This window comes from Alexandromys fortis, unplaced genomic scaffold, assembly GCF_014885135.2.
Source record: "Alexandromys fortis isolate MF-2015 unplaced genomic scaffold, M_Fortis_MF-2015_v1.1 scaffold_40, whole genome shotgun sequence".
NCBI lineage: Eukaryota > Metazoa > Chordata > Mammalia > Rodentia > Cricetidae > Alexandromys > Alexandromys fortis.
The window spans coordinates 289,996-310,818 of NW_026067966.1; the positions used below are offsets into that span (position 1 = coordinate 289,996).

The 20,823-nt window shown below is 41.8% G+C and overlaps 1 protein-coding gene across 1 annotated transcript in view; it reads left to right on the top strand.

Annotated features, from left to right (window-relative positions):
• Nucleotides 1-20,823, top strand: part of Daw1 (dynein assembly factor with WD repeats 1) — a 41,386-nt gene that overhangs the window by 12,584 nt on the left and 7,979 nt on the right. The window contains exons 2-10 of the mRNA XM_050154165.1: nt 1,802-1,874; nt 2,765-2,909; nt 4,437-4,495; nt 5,788-5,910; nt 9,925-10,024; nt 11,702-11,809; nt 12,644-12,750; nt 17,393-17,495; nt 17,991-18,105. Of these exons, the coding sequence (XP_050010122.1) occupies nt 1,802-1,874; nt 2,765-2,909; nt 4,437-4,495; nt 5,788-5,910; nt 9,925-10,024; nt 11,702-11,809; nt 12,644-12,750; nt 17,393-17,495; nt 17,991-18,105 (933 nt within the window). The remainder of the gene's footprint in view (nt 1-1,801; nt 1,875-2,764; nt 2,910-4,436; nt 4,496-5,787; nt 5,911-9,924; nt 10,025-11,701; nt 11,810-12,643; nt 12,751-17,392; nt 17,496-17,990; nt 18,106-20,823) is intronic.

The following is a 20,823-nucleotide window of genomic DNA, read 5'->3' on the forward strand; positions in this document are numbered from 1 at the left end:
TCTATCTGGAGCATTCGTTTGAATGGCTCATCACCTTGCTACATTTGATAAACAGGTCGTGTCCCTTTCTGTGGGCTTTGGTTCGTTTTCCTGATCCCCAAGAACATTATTGTGCTCTGTTTTGTGTTTTGGTGCTTCTGTGACTTCAGTGAGGGGTATAAAAGTTGTCTGCTGGTTGTGAGTGACCCCATAGGTCACCCCGTGAGGCTGATGACACCATGGGCTGGAGGACAAGGAGACACAAGGCTTCTCTAGCGTTGCTTCATTGTGTAGACACGTCTGGCACATCCAGGACTTCACTGCTTCTGATGGGTGGAATGGGCTGTTCCCCCAATGATCAGCCTTAGAGAAAAGCATGAGGTGTTGTTTCTAAAATGCTGGCGGGTCCCCGGCGGGCTCATGGAGCAGCCGCCAGCCCCGGCCCAGGCCAAGCAGGCGGGTGTGAGCCCAATGGGTCCGGAGCCGCTAGCAGGTCCCCTGTGCAGAACTCCGGAGCATCCTAGCAGCAAGCAGCGGACAGATGGCAGACGGGCAGGAAGGCAGCGAGGCCTGGGCAGGTCCCGGAAGAGCCCAGCGGCTGCTCTGACTGGCGGAGCCGCGGAGAGGCGCTGGTGGTGCGGGTCCCATGTCCCCAAGAGGCTGTAGATTCCCAGCAGCAGGGGGCCGCGCGGTGGACCGCGCGTAAACAGACACATAGACACAGAAAATAGCCATAAGCATTTATTAAATGAGAGAGGGAGGGAGGGAGAGAAAGGGGCAGAGAGAAAGAAAGAGAGAGAGAGAGAGAGAGAGAGAGAGAGAGAGAGATCCGTGTGCATCCCAAGAGAACAGAAAGAGACCAAGATGGCTATAGAAGGTCAGAGGTAGTGGGAGTGGGCGTGGCTTGTCTCTTAAAGAGACAGGAAACCATAACACGAAGAGGGGGTTCTAGCTGCTGCTGTGCCCCTGTTCCACCGGCAATGGAACTGCTGAGGGACACAAGTTGAGGAAGTCTGGAACTGTGTTTTGCTGCTTTTACCTGCCAGGACCAAGTGCAGGTGTTAGGACAAAGAGCTCAGGGCTTCCGCTGTGACTCTGCTGTGGGCTGGTCACATTTCATCAACCCTCAGGAAGTGGAGCGTGAACAGGAAGTGGGTCTGGCTAGAACCTCTGCCCTGCAGTGGCCCACTCCCACCAAGGAGGTTCTATCTCCTAAAAGTTCCATGAGCTTTCTAAACAGCATCACAGCTGGGGACCTGTGAGCTGATGGAAGATAGTCCACATTCAAACCACAGTACCACAGAAGCTTGAGGACCAGATTTCATATCTATTGACAAACCCTGGATGCTCATTGGCAAGCCAGCCTAGCCAAACTGATGAGCTTGAGAGACCCTGCCTCGAAAAATAGAGAATGATAGATGAAGAGACCTGGTGCTGAACTCTGGCTTCTACATATGCGCTCATGCAAGTGTGTGCACGCCCTCTTTTGTGTATATATATATATATCCACACGAATGTGTGCATGTACCACACACAAACGCAGATAGAAAACAATGCTTGAAAATCTTCAAAGTTATTTTGTTTTTGTTTTTTGTTTTTCGAGACAGGGTTACTCTGTATCTTTGAAGCCTATTCTGGAACTCACCCTGTAGTCCAGGCTGGCCTTGAACTCACAGAGACCCACCTACCTCTGCCTGTTGAGTGCTGGGATTTAAGGAGTGCACCAACACAGCCCAGCTTTGAAAAGTAAAAGTTATAAAAGACCTCAAAGTGCATGAACCTTTTCCTAGGTTTTCTTATATCACACTTGTGTATTTTACAGGAATTATGCTGGAATATGAAAAAGGTGGAGAACTAAAGACCAAGTCCATAGATTTGCTTGAGCTCAATCCTAGGTAAGTTAGTTCTGTGATGCAGCGTGTGCGTCACAGCAGAACCTTAGATGACCACTCCAGAGAGTATGCGTGTATGGCTGGGCTGAATAACGTTATTATTAAAAACACAAAGGCCATCACTCTGCTCTTCCTTTTTTTCTGAGAAGGATTATTTTTAAAGTATGAACTGGTTAGTCTAGAATAGTGATCGAAAAGTATTTAAGACAGAGTGGCCAGCTTTCCCTGTTTAGTGTCTTAGGTTGGCTTGGTCGAATTGTCTCAGCCAGCATGCTAGTATCGACACATTATCATTAATCAAGCCAGGTCCATACCATACTCAGACTCTCTGTGTACCAGGACCCTGGCCAGGATCCCATAGGTCATCCTGTCTCCCTAAGTTCTTCTTGGCTATACAGGTTGTTGGTAGCCTTAACACTTCTGAGGAGTACTGGTTACTGGGTTTGAAGAATACAACTGAGCCTGTGGTTTCTTTAGTAGTGAAGTATTGCACAAGGCTGATGGGCTGTCAGGGAGTGGGTGGAGGTTTAAGACCAGGGGTTCCCCAGTGAAACCCAGAGGAATTCTCCATAGGTTAGAGTACCCAAGATTAACCGTGTAGGAAACCCCATGCAGAGCCAGCTTGTAACATGGAGCAGTAACGTACGATTCCAAAAAAGTCACAAGCTTTAATCTTCAGCTTCCTTCTATCAGCTCTGCCTCCACCTACCCAGAGGAGCACAGTGATTGCTGGCACTTGCACTGTGCATACAACATCTGGGGATTCAAACTTAGACCTTCGAGCTTGTGTAGTACGTGCCTTTACCTACCAAGCCATCTCCCCAGCTCAACATAACGTATTTCTTCATGTTGTGAGAATAGATGCAAATTTGACATTTTGGGATGAATTTCAGTACTGATGTCAACAACCTAGTAGAAGAAATCCAGAAAGTGGAGCCTCTGATCACGGTGTCTCGGACGCAGCAAGTCAGACTCCTGGTCCAGCGGCTGCAGGAGAAGCTCAGACAGCATTGTGACCACAGCTTCTACCTTTTCAAGGTAAGGAGTGCTTAGGGACATGAGGATCACAGCTGCTGCTACCTGCTAAAGGCATGAATAGGGACACTAGAAAGGATAACTTGGATGTATTATTGATTTCTCTTACAAGTAATATCTTACCTTAAAACATGTTTTTGTTTGTTTGTTTTGAGAGAGTTTCTCTGCGAAACAGTCCTGGCTCTCCTGGAACTCATTCTGTGGACCAGGCTGGACTTAAACTCAGAGAGATCCACCTGCCTCCAGCTACCGAGTGCTGGGATTAAAGGTGGGCACCACCACCGCCTAGGTAGTTTTTTTTTTTTCCCTAGAAAAATACTTGCTTATGGTTTCAGTGTTTCACCTGCATTTAACCAAGATTAACCTTCAGTAGGTATTTGTTTAAAGAATTAATGAAGTTCAAAACCCTAACTTCTTGAGAGATTTAATAATAATTTGCAGTGAATTTATTTCCCTTTTTAATCAAATTATTAAAATTATTTTCTAGTTACAGTACTTCTAAGAAGTTGTATTTCATGATATCAACATTTTCTATTTTTCGCTTTATTGCAAATTAAAATACAAACTAGAGACTTGTTGAGCAAATGTGGTTTTTCTCCATAGGTTTCTGACTAAATTAAAAATATAACAAATGTGTCCGTGTAATTACTTAAGAGCAGTTTTTAAAATGAAATTAAAAAATTTGTCCTAAGACTCTTCATGTTACATGGACTTAACATTTTATAGTATTATTACTATAATAAATACTCTTTTATTTTGCATTAATTGGTTCTATCTGAAGTAAATGTCCAGGTTCTCCTTTGTTCTCATCTTTCAAGGTCCCAGAAGATAAGGTTCCCCAGGCTTTATTTTTCCTCCAGCAGGTGGCACTGTTTAATTACAAATAAAAGCTGCATAACTGCCTAGACCCTGTGAGTTTTTGTGGAAGGGAACATACGTGGTAGCAAAAAAAGGAAGCTATTAATAGCTGTACCCTGGAAGCAGGCATATCTGAAGCTGACTCACTCTAGCTAACCACTCAACCAATAGGTTAATCAATTACTATATTTGGTCAGTGAGTATTCATTAAGCACCCACTAGCTGATAAAGATAAATGAGGCATTCAACTTAAAGAGAGTTTTAGGATTAAAAAAGTAGCAATGCATTGCAAAATGTATTTGAAACATGTTTAAAGCTTTTTTATTATGTAAATTGCTCAAATATCTATAGAAAACCCATATGTAGCCTGTAGAGGACAATGCTACAGTCTGGATTCTTCTTCAGTAGCCATAATTTATCTCAACAGTAAATTGGTATTGATGGGCAGTGAAGAGTTAATTACTTTTTGCCATTATCTATGGCTACTGAGACTACAGTTTGTTTTTATCAGAGACAAACTGCTATTTTATTCCTAGTTTGCTTGGCTATTGGATCTTGTCCATTACTACATATGTCTAAGAACACATCAAATGTCACCATTTGTTTGAAGTTAGAATGTATATGTTTTATTCTGTGTGAGTCCAAAATAAATGGTGTTTCCTTCTGTTGAAGGTTCTCAGAGCGCACATCCTGCCATTGACCAACGTGGCACTCAACAAGGCAGGCTCGTGGTAAGGTCTCCTTGTTCTTTTTAACGTTCAGCAATCAAAAAAAAAAAAAGATTTCTGAGAAGTTCTCAAGTAGTGCAGTTAGTTACAGACCGAATGTGCCCATCTCTTGGATTTCCGGATTCTGGTGGCTACAGAGGAGTGAGGCCAGCTCTCGCTCCCACAGGGAAGCTTGAGTTTCCTTTGTGTGTGTGTGTAATTTTGTGTGAGAGGCACTAGGAGGTGTCATCGAGTACCACAGCTGAGAAGAAGAAGATGCAGAACAGTCCCTGGGTGTCTGAGTCTTTGCCTGGGCTGTAGGAGCTGTCAATCAGGGGCAGGCAGCGCCATGATTGGTTGATATGTGTAGGTTCAAAAAGAGCCCTTTCTGTCTAGCTCTGTTTTGATGTATGATGTATGAACCACCAAGGCCATATTCAGAAAATGCTTTGATCAGCTTGGGATCTGAGGGTCTGGTTAAGAAAGGATCATTTTGGTATACAGACATGCAAATATGCCTTATCAGTCTGCTAGGATTGCTGTTATTAAAACAGCACAAGGTAAATGGCTCTTGAACAGAAATGTATGCACTTTGATATTGTAGAATGTAATGACAGAGTGTGTGTAGAGTGTAGGGAAAGAGAGGGCCAATGATAATGTCAAAAATTATGGGGGCTGGAGAGATGGCTCAGTGGTTAAGAGCACTGTCTGCTCTTCAAGAGGTCCTGAGTTCAATTCCCAGCAACCACGTGGTGGCTCCAAACCATTTGTAAAGAGATCTGGCGCCCTCCTCTGGCATGTGGGTATAAACGGAGGCAGAAAGTTGTATACATAATAAATAAATCTTAAAAAAAAATATGATCTGAACACCTGGGATCAAAATTCTACTCAAAATGAAGTATTTGCAGTTGCACAAAAGGCTTTAAAGTCGTTGTAGTCTGCACTTTGATTGTATAAGAATATATATTATTGGAATAGAGCTGGAAGATTTACTTTTTCATTGAGTAAGTTTTTAAGTCAAAGGATTTGGGAACTGTTCTTTGTTTTGAATGTATGATTTCCAACACTAAAAGGCATAGCAAAGGATAACGAAGGGGTTATTATCCAGCAAAGGATAACGAAGGGGTTATTATCCAGCAAAGGATAACGAAGGGGTTATTATCCAGCAAAGGATAACGAAGGGGTTATTACCCAGCAAAGGATAACGAAGGGGTTATTATCCAGCAGGGCTGGGGGAACCCAGAAAACATCAAGGCAACTATGAGCACAATGCCTGTCATTTTCACTGTGCAATGTGGTCACGTTCTCTGTGTTAGCTTTATCACAGGAAGCTATGATCGGACGTGCAAGGTGTGGGACACTGCATCCGGGGAGGAGCTGCACACACTGGAGGGCCACAGAAACGTGGTTTATGCCATAGCCTTCAACAATCCTTACGGGTACGCTTATTTCATTCCTTTACTCCTTCATCGGTCGTGTATCCATCCCACCAGGAGGAAGACAGGATTTACATTTATTGAGTTTCTGCTATATTCCTTGGGAGCCTTTTCAAGTCTCTTTCAATGTTTACTGCCTTTGGGATAGGCATCAGTTTTATGAAGAATTGGAAGCTGGGGTGCCCTTCTTGGGATCACTGTGTAGAGAGTTAGCTGGAATGGTCAGCAATGCTGACTCCTGCCCTTTGAGGTTCTGGAGAAGCAACTCTTACTAACGTACAGGATTGTACTCGTGGCTCTGGAGAGTGTGGCATGCATCTACTGTACAGTGTGGTTTCTTTCATTTTTAAGTGAGCATTCATCCTTGTGTGGCAGAGAAAAATCTGCATATAGTAATATGCTAAGTAACAGTGCCACAAAGAGCTGAGGTCCCCTTTCAGGCCAACCTTTGGGTGGCTGACTCAGCACATTAGGAGCCATCTCTGACTTTTCCCATTACATGTTTTCAATGCCCAGGATACTATGGGGGTTTGTAGCCACAAAGCTACCCATCACTGTCATTGACTCTTCTGTGGTGAGAGTCTAAGCTTCTCAAGGGGTAGTTGTATGTCCATAAACCTGTGCTTTCAACCATATATGTGGAAATTACACAGGAATTTAATTGCACAAGTTATCAAAGCAATTAAAACATATTAGCTCAACTTATGAAATGCAAAGATGAAAAGAGAGTTGCTGTCGTCTGTGAAAGCAGGAAGGGAAATGTTTGATGACATTCTTCCTAATGATGTTGTAAGAGCCAATGGATTTTGTCCTCCCAGTGTATTTAAATTCTTTAAATTTCTCATCCTTTTAAAATCCAAAAATTTATTCTTTAAATTTCAATTTTTAAATATATATTTAAAGTTGAAGATTTATATATGTAACTGTATATAAATTACACACACACACACACACACAGATGCCAAAGTGCAGATGTTGTGGTCAGAGGATATTTCCCAAGATCCACTTCTCTTCTCTCACCACAGAGGGGCCAAGAGATGAAGCTCATCTCAGGGTGGGCGGCAGGGACCTTACTCACTGAACCGTCTCGCCAACTTCTCATTCCATTTCAAAGAAAACAAGGCTGGGGATTGTGGGAATCCAGTCAGATTTGCTGACCCTGGAACCATTTAGTGAGTTCAGAGACCTTGGCTTTCTGTCCTAAGAGTGCCACATGGCTGTATATATTTGAGTAAAATTTCAAAAAGGCTTTTTTTTTTCTTTCACAACTGATCCCCTAAAATGACTTTTTCCATTAATGAAGACTGTTTGAGGAATCTGGTTTATTTACAATCTCGCCATGATGGTGGAACAAAACATAAGGGCCAAGAGGAGGAAACTAGGGTGATTGTTCCTGGTTTGGGTGTCTTAGGGTGGCGCACATAAAGCCTAAGCCTGAAGGTGGAAGGAAGCCTGGTGACAAATACCAGGGTGAGGGGCGGGAAGTGACTGTTTCCCACAGAGGGATGCTGCAGCGCTGAGGTCAGCACGCGCTGTGGAGGGCACATGCCATCCTGCAGGACTGGACTGCTCACAGAAGCTTGTGAGCACAGGAGGGGAACTGTGGAAGTCTTTTTGACAAGGATTGTTCTAGCAGGCAGAAAGGGTCAAAGGGGCATGGGAGGAGGCAGGGGACCAACCCTCTCAAGGCCTGGAGCCTGCTTTCACAGCATGGCAGAGGGAGACAATGGAGTCTGTAAGATTGTTTGCACTTAAACTAGCAATCTTGCCTCACAGTTAAAACAGTCAGTATGTGGGCTTCTCCTGTCATTATATCTTTTAAAATACACTCCCAAAATACATTAATTATGATGGCACAATCAACTTAAATTGGCAATATGAACTGATTAACTGCGCAGAAAAATTAACATGAGCATACATTTTTACATTACAGAGAAGGATAATTTTTATAGTACCTTATTAAACTAATCTGTAGCAACAAAAAGCTTTTATTGAAATTACAAATGATATTGTTTTAATACTGGTGTAATCTTTAATTTTAGAAAATGCTTTTTCGTAGTTTATTTAACTGGCATGATATTCTGAGTGTGATCAAATCTCAAGCTGCCAATGCCCCTTGGTCAGGAGCCCAAGTACCCTAGAATGCCAGGAAGCTTTTGGACATTCTGTGGGTGTTCACCAGGATAAGCTACCCTGGAGCAATCACAGAAAGGTGCTTGCTTCATTTAGTGAGAACAATCGCAGATGCACTGGGTGGGGGTAGACTGGGACCATCAGTGCTTGTCTGGACAGATGTACGTTCTGTGCTTGTTGTGGGCACTTACAACTTTCTTTTAGTGTATGTGACTTGAGCCTTATGGCCCGATCCTTTTGCTCCGCTCCTTATGCTTTTGGAAAAATGAATTTTCAGTAGGTTACTGTGATAATGTGATAATAATGATGATGATGATGATGATGATGATAATGTAGGGACTGTGGAGACCAGAAGAGGGCTTTGGATTCCCCGGAACTGGAGTTGTAGGGAGTTATGAGACTCGGGTCCTCTTCAAGAATAGTGCAGAATCTTAACTCCTGAACTGTCTCTCCTGCCCCAATATGTGGCTCTCTCTTGTGGGTTCTGTGCCGTGAACTCATGACTCGTGCTTGTGAGGCTAGTACTTGGTCAACTGAACCCACTCTTCTACCCACAGTATTCCACCCTGTGAGTCTATCCCCTATAAATAATGCTTCTGCAACAGGAATAATTTGGTACTATTTTCTCAAAGAATCATTGAAGTGGAACTTCTCAATATCTTATCAGCCATGTGCTTTCCTAGATTTTTCTCTGTGACTTCCCCCTTTTAACTTAGTATTTCCCCTTTGTAGACCTGTAATAAAGGTTTTCTATGTCCACACAGCTAAGATATCATTGATACCCATGGATATCCATGTAGTTAATTTTCTTTTTTTTTCTTTATATTTGTGGAAATCAACATGTATTCAAATCCCACTCACCTCCCTCATATCTGTCTTCTGCCCCTTGCAACCTTCTGCCCAGATCAAAGCAAAACTGAAAGGGAAACCCCCAAACAAAACAAAATAAAGAAACTAGAAATAACAACACAAAAACAAAAATAGAGGAAAAAAAGAAGAATCTTGTTGTGGAAGCTGTAGTGTAGCCGGCCTGTTGGGACTCACAGTTTACCCTTTAGTCTATTCATCCTTACTTGCAAGTGTTCATTGCCATGAGTCCTTGGTCTGGTTCAAGGCCTCTGGTTTCTGTTACACCTCTGATAATGGGCTCTCACTGGGGCTCTCTTGGGTATCTTGCTGTTGTCTTGTGGCATGAAGATCTTGCTGCTTTGGAACTGTAGGTTTGTTCCCTTCACGTGTTCCAGCAGTTCATAGATTTGGTGGATATTGAGGTGGGCCAACTCATAGCCCTTGTTCTGGGCCAGGGTAGTAGCTGGATCGGCCAGCTTGCTAGCTTTCCCTCATCTTCACGACTCTGGAGAGCTCTCCAGCACTGCCTCGGCTACCCAATGCAGCCTGCAGACAAGAGTGGGGCCAGTTCTCCTGCTCTAGGGCCCTCAGATCTGGGCCCCCTCACTCTTATCACCAGAACCAGCTCTACTGTTTTTCCCAGGCAAGGTGCAGGACTCTCCCCACTGCTTTAGGGATCAGCTCGCCTACTCTCTACTCTCTCATTCCTTCTTGAATGGCTCACCTGTGCCCCCTGACAACAGGGTCAGCTCCTGTGTACTGCCTAGGTGGGGTGCAAAAATTGTTTGATTACAAAAATATATTCATAGCTTTAATACTACATCTTTAACATTCATATGTATGACTGATACCATTAAAAATCAGACCTTGATTTTGTTATTCACTGGAGCAAACATGAAATTGCTTCTTATTTTAACAGTGTAGTATATGCCTAAGTAGGATGCTAGTCACGTGCCAGCACCTCTAGTCTTAGTCCAGTGTATCATGCAATGTGGCTGACTTTGATTCTAAAATCCAGACTTTTAAAATTCGCAGTGACAAAATTGCTACTGGGTCATTTGACAAGACCTGTAAACTTTGGAGTGCTGAGTCGGGAAAGTGTTACCACACCTTCAGGGGCCACACAGCTGAGATCGTGAGTACAGTTGACTTTCTGAAGACTCCCTCATGCTGCTCTTCCCCTTAGGACTCAGTGGTGAGAGTGGAGTTGCTTCAATATTACATTTTCAAACTTTGATCCAGCTTTTTTTTTTTTTTTTGAGATTACATGGATTGTCCTTGTACTTCTCACCACCTAAGATTTAACCACTCACAGATACAGGTAGGGTAGCCTGCAAAGACTATAAGGAGCCATGCAATGTGATTGGCATCTGAGTGAGGAACAGCCCCCACTTCTGGTTTTCACTTAACTATCGCTAGAGAATTGACTTCATCAGAGCTGATGAAGTTATCACAGTAGCTGTAAGGTAACTTCTGTAACCACGTTGAATGTGCAGGTTGATTACTTCACGCATTTCAATAGGATTCAGTCTTGAATAAGTCATCTAAAACTCTAAATATATGACTTTTGCTATTGGGAGGCCCCTGTCTCCTATCATCTTTATCCTGCCTTATGGCAATTCATAAGAAAACTGGCACCCCGTGGAACATGGGATGGCTCTTGAGAACAAGCAGGCTGCTTGAGCCAGGAGCAAACTTGGTTTTCATCCACCTTCAGATTCATTGCGTATTCATTCAACAGGAGCCCATGGTGGGTTTAAGGTACTGTGCAGACAGGAGGTGTGGCAGTTACTCTGCAGGGGCACGTACTGTTCTCACGACATTGATGTGCAATAGCTTAATTTTGCCCTTTAAGAGCCCCATTTTGAGGCACAGTTAAGGAAACTGAGGCACTGACAGCAGCTTGGTCAAAGGTGAAGAAAGTCAAAATCTTTGTCTTTAGAAAACAGCTGTGTCTCCAAACTCCCTTAGAATTTTGAAAACACTTTTATTTTCATAGAGTTCCTATTAAGACAGTCATATAATTTCATGGCCCACAACATCTATCAAATAAACACTAAATGCTAACCATGTGTGAAGAGCCAGTGAAGTAGCTCAGTTGGTAAAGTGTTTGCTTGGCCACATCACAAGGCCTTGGGTTTGGGTCTGAGCACTGCATAAGCTAGAGGTGGTCAGGGATGCCTGTAATCCCAGCACATAGGAGATGGAAGAAGGAGAACCAGACCGAAGCCATTCTTGGCTACATAGGGAGTTCTAGGCCAACTGAAAAGAAACAAAACAGACCTCCAAAGCTCTCTGTACATGTAATCTGGACAGTTGTTGTGGCATGCCTGATGGAATTGGATGCAGGCTTTTGTCATTCAGGACTTTTCAGTTCAGCAGAAGGAGTAGACAGATCACTGGATAGGTTCAAAGAGATGTCATTATTGTGCAAGAAGTGTGTGGCAACCTACATGAGGCCATTGTAGGGGGAGAAGTCAAGTGTCGTTGACCAGGGAAGATGTTCAGAAAGAATGACAGAGAAGGGTACGTGCTTTCCAGATGCAGGGATCAGCACTTCTCTGTGTCCAAAGCTACACACACAGGGATGTTTCTGAGAATTCAGATATCTCTTTGTGATCAGAGAACTCAACCTTCTCCTGATATGGCATGCATAGAATATTGTTGACAGAAAGGTCACTCTGATGGCTTGGTGTGGTCTCATCCAAACTATTAAACCTAAATCTGCTGAGGTAATTGCAAGAGTTTCAGTGCATAATTACTTGTCCAAGACATCATGTTCCTAAAGTTCCCTTCATTTCATGTGTTGTAGGTATGTTTGTCATTCAACCCACAAAGTACATTGGTTGCTACTGGAAGTATGGATACAACGGCTAAATTATGGGACATTCGGAATGGAGAGGAAGTGGCCACTCTCACAGTATGTCTATATTGTTAATGAGGCTATCATCTGTGTTAATTATAGTTATATTTTGTTATGACGGGAAGGCTTTATTAAAAGAAGTTTTTGAGCCACTGGCATTTAAACTGCGGAAGATGCTACAGTTGGTTTGCTGACTGCTGGGACAGACTCAGGTGAAGGTGCTAGAGAAACCAAACTGGCTTTTGGTTTTTATTATGTAAACCACATAATCTTAGAATCCCTTGTCTATCTGGCTGAAAAAGAATTGGCAGGGCTGTTACTACTTGGAAGATGCCCAAGTGAAGAGCCAGGCCGGTAGATTCTTTTGAAAGTATGGTTCATGCACTCCCTTGCCTTTCATGCCCACCTTCAAATTATTCCAGGTTACGTAGAATGACAAGAGACTACAAGCACAAAGACCAAAAGGCAGACCCCCAGCTCAGCCCAGCCAAGCCCAGCCAAGCCCATCTCAGCTCAGCCCATCTCAGCTCAGCCCAGCCCAGCTCAGCCCATCCCAGTTCAGCCCATCCAAGCTCAGCCTAGCTCAGCCCAGTTCAGTCCAGCCCAGCCCAGCCCATCTCAGCTCAGCTCAGCTCAGCTCAGCTCAGCTCAGCCCAGCAGCCCAGCCCATCTCAGCCCAACCCAGCCTAGCTCAGCCCAGTTCAGCCCAACCCAGCCCAGCCCATCCAAGCTCAGCCCAGCCCAGCCCAGCCCAGTAGGATTTCTTGCTTCTCGCTGCACCTCTCTTCTCTTTACCATTTTTTTGGATGGTATTGTACTCTTATCTACATATACTGTCATCGGTGTGCTTTCATATACACATGTATATGACTGTATCTGTTCTTTTCCCAGGGTCATTTGGCAGAAATCATTTCCTTGTCATTTGACACCTCAGGAGACAGAATCATCACAGGGTCCTTTGATCACACAGTTGTAGTATGGGATGCCAGTACTGGAAGGTAATTTTCTAGATATTTTTGACCTGAGTCAGAGATTAAGACGATTCTGTGATAAACGTTAGCTTAGCCTTGCCTAAGTTGTTTGTGATTTAAATTCTGCAAGAGTATGACTCAAGCTGGGCAGTAGTGGCACACACCTTTAATCCAGCACTCGAGAGGCAGAGGCAGGCAGATCTCTGTGAGTTTGAAGCCAGCCTGGTTTACAGTTAGTTCCAGGAGAGGCTCCAAAGCTACAGAGAAACCCTATCTTGAAAAACAAAACAAAACAAACAAACAAACAAACAAAAAAAACAAAAAAAGAAAGCAACAAACAAAAACAAAACAAAGCAAACTGAAAGACAAGAGTATGACTCATACTTGGTTATTTTTATGTGTTTTGGGTAATTTGCCTGCATGTATATATGAGTACCACAAATGTATCTGACACTTTCATGGTTGAAAGCCACCATGTAGGTGCTAAGAACTAAACCCAGGTCCTCTACACGCACAGCAAATGCTCTTAACCATGCACTATCTCCCACTCTCCAGAGTTGATTCTTTAGTGTTATTTTGGAGCCACAAAATAAGGGATTTCCCAAAATTCTAGGCAAATGATAGCAAACGGCAACATGGAAGAAGAATGATATGAATAGCTTGGTTACATAGCTGTTATTTGTCCTCTGTACTGTATAATCAAGTTTCAGTGACAACTAATTGTGGTAAAACTGAATATCATGAATTAAAACTTGTATTTAATTCTCAAACTTAATTTAGACCAGGAACTTCTGTAAAAAGCGACTTTAGCTGGATTTCCAACTGCCCAGACCTGAATAATCACCCAGAAATTATATTAATTACAGCACTGTTTGGCTAATGCCTTAGATGTATTTCTAGCTAGTTCTTACATCTTAAGTTAACTTATTTCTACTAATTATGTATGACCATGAGGCTGTGGCCTACCGGTAAATTTCCAGCATCTTTCTCTTTCAGCAGTGACAAGGCATCTCCCTGACTCTGCCTTCTATCTCCCTGCATTCAATTTAGTTTTCCCCGTCTAGCTCTATTTTGCCCTGCCACAGACAAAAACATCTTCTTTATTAATCAATAGTAATAAAACATATTTATAGCATACAGAGGGGAATCCCACATCAAACTTCAATTTCCTTTCTAATGGTTGTTGGTCTTACTTGTCAAGAAATTCACTAAATTAGCATATTTGTGTTGGAAAACTCCACTTTTGGACTCCGAATTTGGATAAAGGGCATCATTACCAGTGCTGGTATTCAAGAGCATGAGTCAGGAAAGGGCCTTGCAACCATCTGATGCCCTGCTCCTGAACACCCATGCATCTGTGGGTCCCACTGCTATGTTGCTTTTCTTCATGAATTAGGTAGCTAATTAATCATTTTTTAGAGTCAGAGTCCCACATAGCTCAGGCTGGCCTTGAACTCTCTTTGATGCTGTGGATGACCTTGAACTTTTGGTCTCCATGCCTTTGTCTTCTGAATGCTGGTATTATAGTCATGTGCCATCACACTTGGTTCATATAACACTGGGGATTAACCTGGAGTGTTCTTCATGATATGAAAGCAAGCATCTTGCCATCTGAGCTACTTTCCTAGCTGTACTCATTGATTTTAAGGCCATTTCTAGAATTTTAGTCTACCTTGTGAATAATTACCCATTCCTTTCTGAAATGTTACTTTAAGTAAAGTTATAGTTTTCAAATTTTATTTTAGTTTTACATATTTATATGTACAGTATGATAATTCAATACATGTATAAACTATTGAATAATGAACACAGGGTACTTAATATCTCCATCTCCTTAAATATGTTTTTTTCAAATTTATGCCAATATATAATAGTTGTACATCTTTATGGGGTAGTTTGTGATATGTAAACACATGATACCATATGTTGCTGATCAAATCATAAACTTTCTGGGACTGGAATAAATCAAACACAATCATATTACCTTTTTAAACAAAGATTTATTTTTATTTTATGTATATGAGTGTGTTTGCATTCATGCAGGCATGTGCACCACATGCCTGTCTGGTGCCCAGCGATGCTGGAAGAAGACATTGAATGCCCTGGAGCTTCTTATAGGTGATCGTGAGTTGCCATCTGGGTGCTGGGAACCGGACAGGGGGCCTCTGGGTACAGTGAATGCCCTTCACTGTTGAGTCATCTCTCCAGCCTCAGCCATACTATCTTTGACTGCTTAGAACTTACATGTATTTTTACTGAAGTTAATGTCCTCTTTTTGAGTAACAGCAAAACTATTTTTGCTTCATTATAAAAAATGTAATTTTGTAGATACTAAAATTTAGTTCACACGTATGAGTTTGACCGTGTGTGCATGTGCTGGAGCAAAACACCTGTGGTTTTATTGTTTACCTGACACAACCTGGAGTAGTGCCTCTCAACCTTCCTAATGCTGTGACCCTTTAGTACATTCCTCACATTGTGGTGACCCCCAACCATAAAAATAATTTCATTGCTACTTCATAACTATAATTTTGCTCCTGTTCTGAATGGAAATGTAAATATGTTTGGAGATAGAAGTTTGTCAAAGGGGTTGTGACCCACAGGTTAAAAACTCCTGGTCTATGTGCTGGCTAAACTGGATGTCAACCTGTAGAGGAATGAAAATAGATCCATATCTATCACCATGCACAAAACTCAAGTCCAAATGAATTAAAGACCTCAATATCAGTCCGAACACACTGAACCTGATAGAAGAGAAAGTGGGACATGCTCTACAACACATGGGCACAGGAGCCTACTTCCCATGTATAACCCCAGCAGCAGACACTAAGGGCAACATTGAATAAATGGGACCTCCTGAGACTGAGAAGCTTCTGTAAAGCAAAGGACACTGTCACTAAGACAAAAAGGCAACTCACTGACTGGGAGAAGATCTTCACCAACCCTGCAACTGACAAAGGTCTGATCTCCAAAATATATAAAGAACTCAAGAAACTAGATTGTATAAGGCTAATCAACCCAATTATAAAATGGGGCACTGAGCTAAACAGAGAATTCTCAACAGAAGAAGTTCAAATGGCCAAAAGACACTCAAGATCATGCTCAACTTCCATAGTGATCGGGAAATGCAAATCAAGACAACTTTAAGATACCATCTTACACCTATCAGAATGGCTAAAATAAAAAACACCAATGATAGCCTTTGCTGGAGAGGTTGTGAAGAAAGGGGTACACTCATCCATTGCTGGTGGGAATGCAAACTTGTGCAACCACTTTGGAAAGCAGTGTGGTGGTTTCTCAGGAAATTCGGGATCAACCTACCCCTGGACCCAGCAATACCACTCTTGGGAATATACCCAAGAGATGCCCTATCACACAACAAAAGTATATGCTCAACTATGTTCACAGCAGCACTGTTTGTAATAGCCAGAACCTAGAAACAACTGAGATGCCCTTCAATGGAAGAATGGATGAAGAAAGTATGGAATATATACATATTAGAGTACTACTCAGCAGTAAAAAACAATGACTTCTTGAATTTTGCTTAAAAATGGATGGAAATAGAAAACACTATCCTGAGTGAGGTAAGCCAGACCCAAAAAGAGGAACATGGGATGTACTCACTCATATTTGGTTTCTAGCCATTAATAGAGCCTATAATTCAGGTTCTTAGAGAAGCTAAATAAGAAGGAGAACCCAAAGAAAATCATATAGGCTTCCTCCTGAATATTAACCTTCATCAGGCGACGAAAGGAGACAGAGACAGAGACCCACATTGGAGCACCGGACTGAAATCTCAAGGTCCAAATCAGGAGCAGAAGGAGAGAGAGCACGAACAAGGAACTCAGGACCACGAGGGGTGCACCCACACACTGAGACAATGGGGATGTTCTATTGGGAACTCACCAAGGCCAGCTGGCCTGGGTCTGAAAAAACATGGGATAAAACTGGACTCGCTGAACATAGCGGACAATGAGGACTTCTGAGAACTCAAGAACAATGGCAATGGGTTTTTGATCCTACTGCACGTACTGGCTTTGTGGGAGACTAGGCAGTTTAGATATTCACCTTACTAGACCTGGATGGAGGTGGGTGGTCCTTGGACTTCCCACAGGGCAGGGAACCCTGATTGCTCTTTGGGCTGACGAGGGAGGGGGACTTAGTAGGGGGAGGGGAAGGGAATGGGAGAGGGTGGCAGGGAGGAGGCAGAAATCTTTAATAAATAAATAAATTTCAAAAATTAAAAAAGAAAAGAAAACTGCTGGTCTAGAGTCACCTGGGAAGAGAGACTCCGGGTGAGGAATCATTTTGATAAAGATGGTCTCTGGACATGTCTGTGGGTTACAACTAACATGTCTTGTTAATTGAGGTAGAAGGACCCACTGTGGACATTGGCAACGCCATTTCATGGGCTGGGCCCTAACCTGAGTTCAGTAAAGAAAGCTGGCTGAGCAGAAGCAGAACCAAGCAGGCAGCATGGGGTGTGCGGTGTACTTGCTTCCCTGTGAGAAGTGACCAATTGTCTGAGTCCATGCCTTGGTCTTAACCTGGAATGATGAGCTGAATAATCCCTTCCTCCCCTGCACCACTTTCTTTATGTCAATTTGCCACAACAAGAGAAATAAAGCCAGGGTCTCTTTTACCGGCTGTGATTATCTCTGTCTTGTAGGAAGGTGCACACTCTAATCGGCCACTGTGCTGAGATCAGCAGCGCCTTGTTCAACTGGGATTGCTCTCTCATTTTAACAGGCTCCATGGACAAGACCTGCATGGTGAGCTTAGAGTCAGCCTTGCTTTGTACTGTGTCTCTCTCCTTTATACCCTATCAGGTGTTCATCATAACACTAACAGACTTCCAAGAGGGCACGCAGTTGTAGGAGGCTGCTTGGCTGCCCAGACCCCCTAAATAACCACACAGAAACTGTCATCACAGTTTGGGGTGATCCCTAGAAATCTGAAGTCTTTGTCACAGAAAAAAAAAACCTTCATACCAATTCCCAAAGCACACCACTCAGGATGTTTTTCATTTCCTTAATGTTGTAGAAAATTCTAAGTGTCTCTGCTTTGATTTTTCTGTGACCAGATGGTTGCCTGTGGTCTTTGGTTATAAATCAAAGGAAAATTAACTGATCAGAGAGAATTCTGTGTATCCTTTCTGCACAGGTATTTAGTAAGTCACACTCATATCATGAGATCACTGGGCATCAGCCCACTTTGGGGAGGAATTTCTTTACTTAGCTGATGGTTTCCATCTCTCTCAATTTTAGCTGTGGGACGCTACAAGTGGAAAATGTGTAGCAACCTTAACAGGCCACGATGATGAAGTACTAGACAGCTGCTTTGATTACACAGGGAAACTCATTGCAACGGCTTCTGCTGATGGTAAGTCATCTGTTCACATCTACATTATGGAGGAATTTATATTTTCTTTGAAAATGGTGCCTGACTCTATACCATGCTTCATCTCCCCAAGAACTTGCTGTGATAGAAACATATGTCTTATCTCCATGATGACATGTATGTCATCACAGTGTGTCCATGTCACATTCCTTTTGTGCGTTATGTGTTATTGAGGGTTTGAATCTACAGTTTTAGTATGAGCTCAGCAACACTTTTCCACTGAGTCATTCCCTTGAGTTTTATTTTGAGGTAGGATATCTCTAAGTTGTCCATGTTGGGCTTGAGTTTACTCTGTAGCCCAGGCTGGCCTGAACTTGTGATTTTGCTAACTCAGCCTCTGAATAGTGGACATTACTGACTGTATCACAGATCATGGGTCCATGCTGCATTTTTAATAATAACATGTGATGTTCTTCCATTGCCTGTGTCACCTTGATAGAGCCACACATGTCTCTACAGGTCTTAATATCTTCTGTATGTATGTGCAATGTTAACAGTCATCTCTTTGATGATTGTATACAATGTTCCTTTTGGGGGGATTATCAACTTGGTTACTATTGATGTTACTGGAATAAACTGCATTAACTCAGTCAATAATGTACTGTCCCACCATGTCTGTCAAATCCCTGTGAGACGCATATCCTATAGTATGATTCCATTACCTTGCTCATAGCAAATACAATATCATATTATGTCATCATCTGATGACCATGTATGTTTTTCAAGCTCCCTAATTCTGATTTTATACCATTGGCCTGTTTGTCATATATGATGCTGCCTGCTAACTACAAATGGTGCTATAATATTATGTGTCCCAATCCTTTGATTACTGTACAATATCCATAAAGTCCCCTTCATGTTTATTTTGCCACCTTGTGTGCTTAGTCATCGCTTTGATGATCAGTTATGGCACTATACTGAACAGTCAAATAAATGCCTGTGTATGGTATCAGTCTATGTTTCATCTTCTGAAATACCAGTTATGATGCTATGAACTGTGTGAATGACATCTGAAAATGTTAAATGTGAAGCTGGGTCAAGCCATGCTACCTCCTTTCTATCCACAAATGATAGCACATTGTCATCTCACTGGTAATCACACATGAGAATCTACAATGTCAACCAAACTCTATGGATGAGCATGTCTTATACCAGAGTCATAAGTAAAAAACACCTTTGACACTATGGTAAATTTATGTTGGTTACTTGTCCCTTTTACTTTATCTACCTTATGATGCTTGACTGGTAGCTTCTTACTCTATATGATGCAATATATATTTTCTATATATATTATTATATAGCTATATATTACTTCTATATGTTACAATATGTATCTTTATGATCTTTGCTGACAGAATCTTATTTTATATGATGCTATAATACATATATGTATATGTATATGTATATGTATATGTATGTGTGTACACATGATGTCTATTAACAATATCTTACTCTATATAATCCTGTAGTGTGTGATCTTTACTGACAATATCTTACTCTATACAATACTATATACACACACATATTATCAATATTGACAATATTTTATTCTATACTCTCTACAGATAATATTAGTGTGACTTAATTCATTGAATGATTGCAATATACCATGTATGTGTTATCTCTGTTACAACTGGGTTTATTATCTCACTGACTGTATCAGTTATGTGTAATGCTTGTGTAATCTTAAATATCATACATGATGCTGCATTAATATATCATCTCTTTGCTAAAAATTATATGACATTGTATGTCTGCACAATTTCTGATATTATGCATGATTCTATTCTGTAGGCAATGTACATGACAACTATGCATCATATTACACTGTATGCTTACCCTTTAGAATACTGCTTATGGCGCTGTAGTTTGACGACCTCGCCTCCTTGATAACCATGTGTATCCCTGTTACGGTATGGGTGAAACACTCTGATGGTACAGAATGATGTTTCAGATGTCTGCTCCATCTCTATGACAAAAACATTCTGTGCTCATATTTAAATTTTGTGTCGTGGTATGGTCTTAACTGTGATATATTGTGACAACTATGTGATGTCCTGCCATTATTCATATCTCAGATAGCATTGTAGGCATGAAAACTATTTTTCATCCCCTTTTTAAGTAATGATATTGTATGATTTATGGTATCCATGATTTTCTCAAGTAACATTCTATTGTTGTTCATCTGCTTGATGACATATGAAGTCACCTATGCATTAATCATGACCTTAAGCATCATGTGTGCTGGCACTATATACTTCTTTTGGGCAACCATAAAAATTGGCATTTAAGCTGGGCATGATGACACCCCCCCTTTAATTACAGCAAGGAGATCCTTAGCTATCAAAGCCCTTTCTGAATTCTTCACACAGTAACTCTCAGGTAATAAATAACCTACTAAGTCTTGGGAAACTTGTTGAATGCATCAAGATATAGAGATTTTATAGCTTTTGCTTTTACATTTTATTGTAGTAGTTTCTGTATATGGAATAAATAGAAGTATGAGCTGATTGCTTCCCATACCCGCAGCCATAAAATATTTTATTTCTTCCATTAGACTGGCCTGGGTAATGGGGTGGGGACCATATGTGTGAGCTTCTTTTGAGATCTGTATTTGTGATCTATATCTATTCTTTAACCAAGACCACTTGGTCCTATTTACTGTGGCAAAAAGAAAATATTTGTATCAGGAAATAAAAG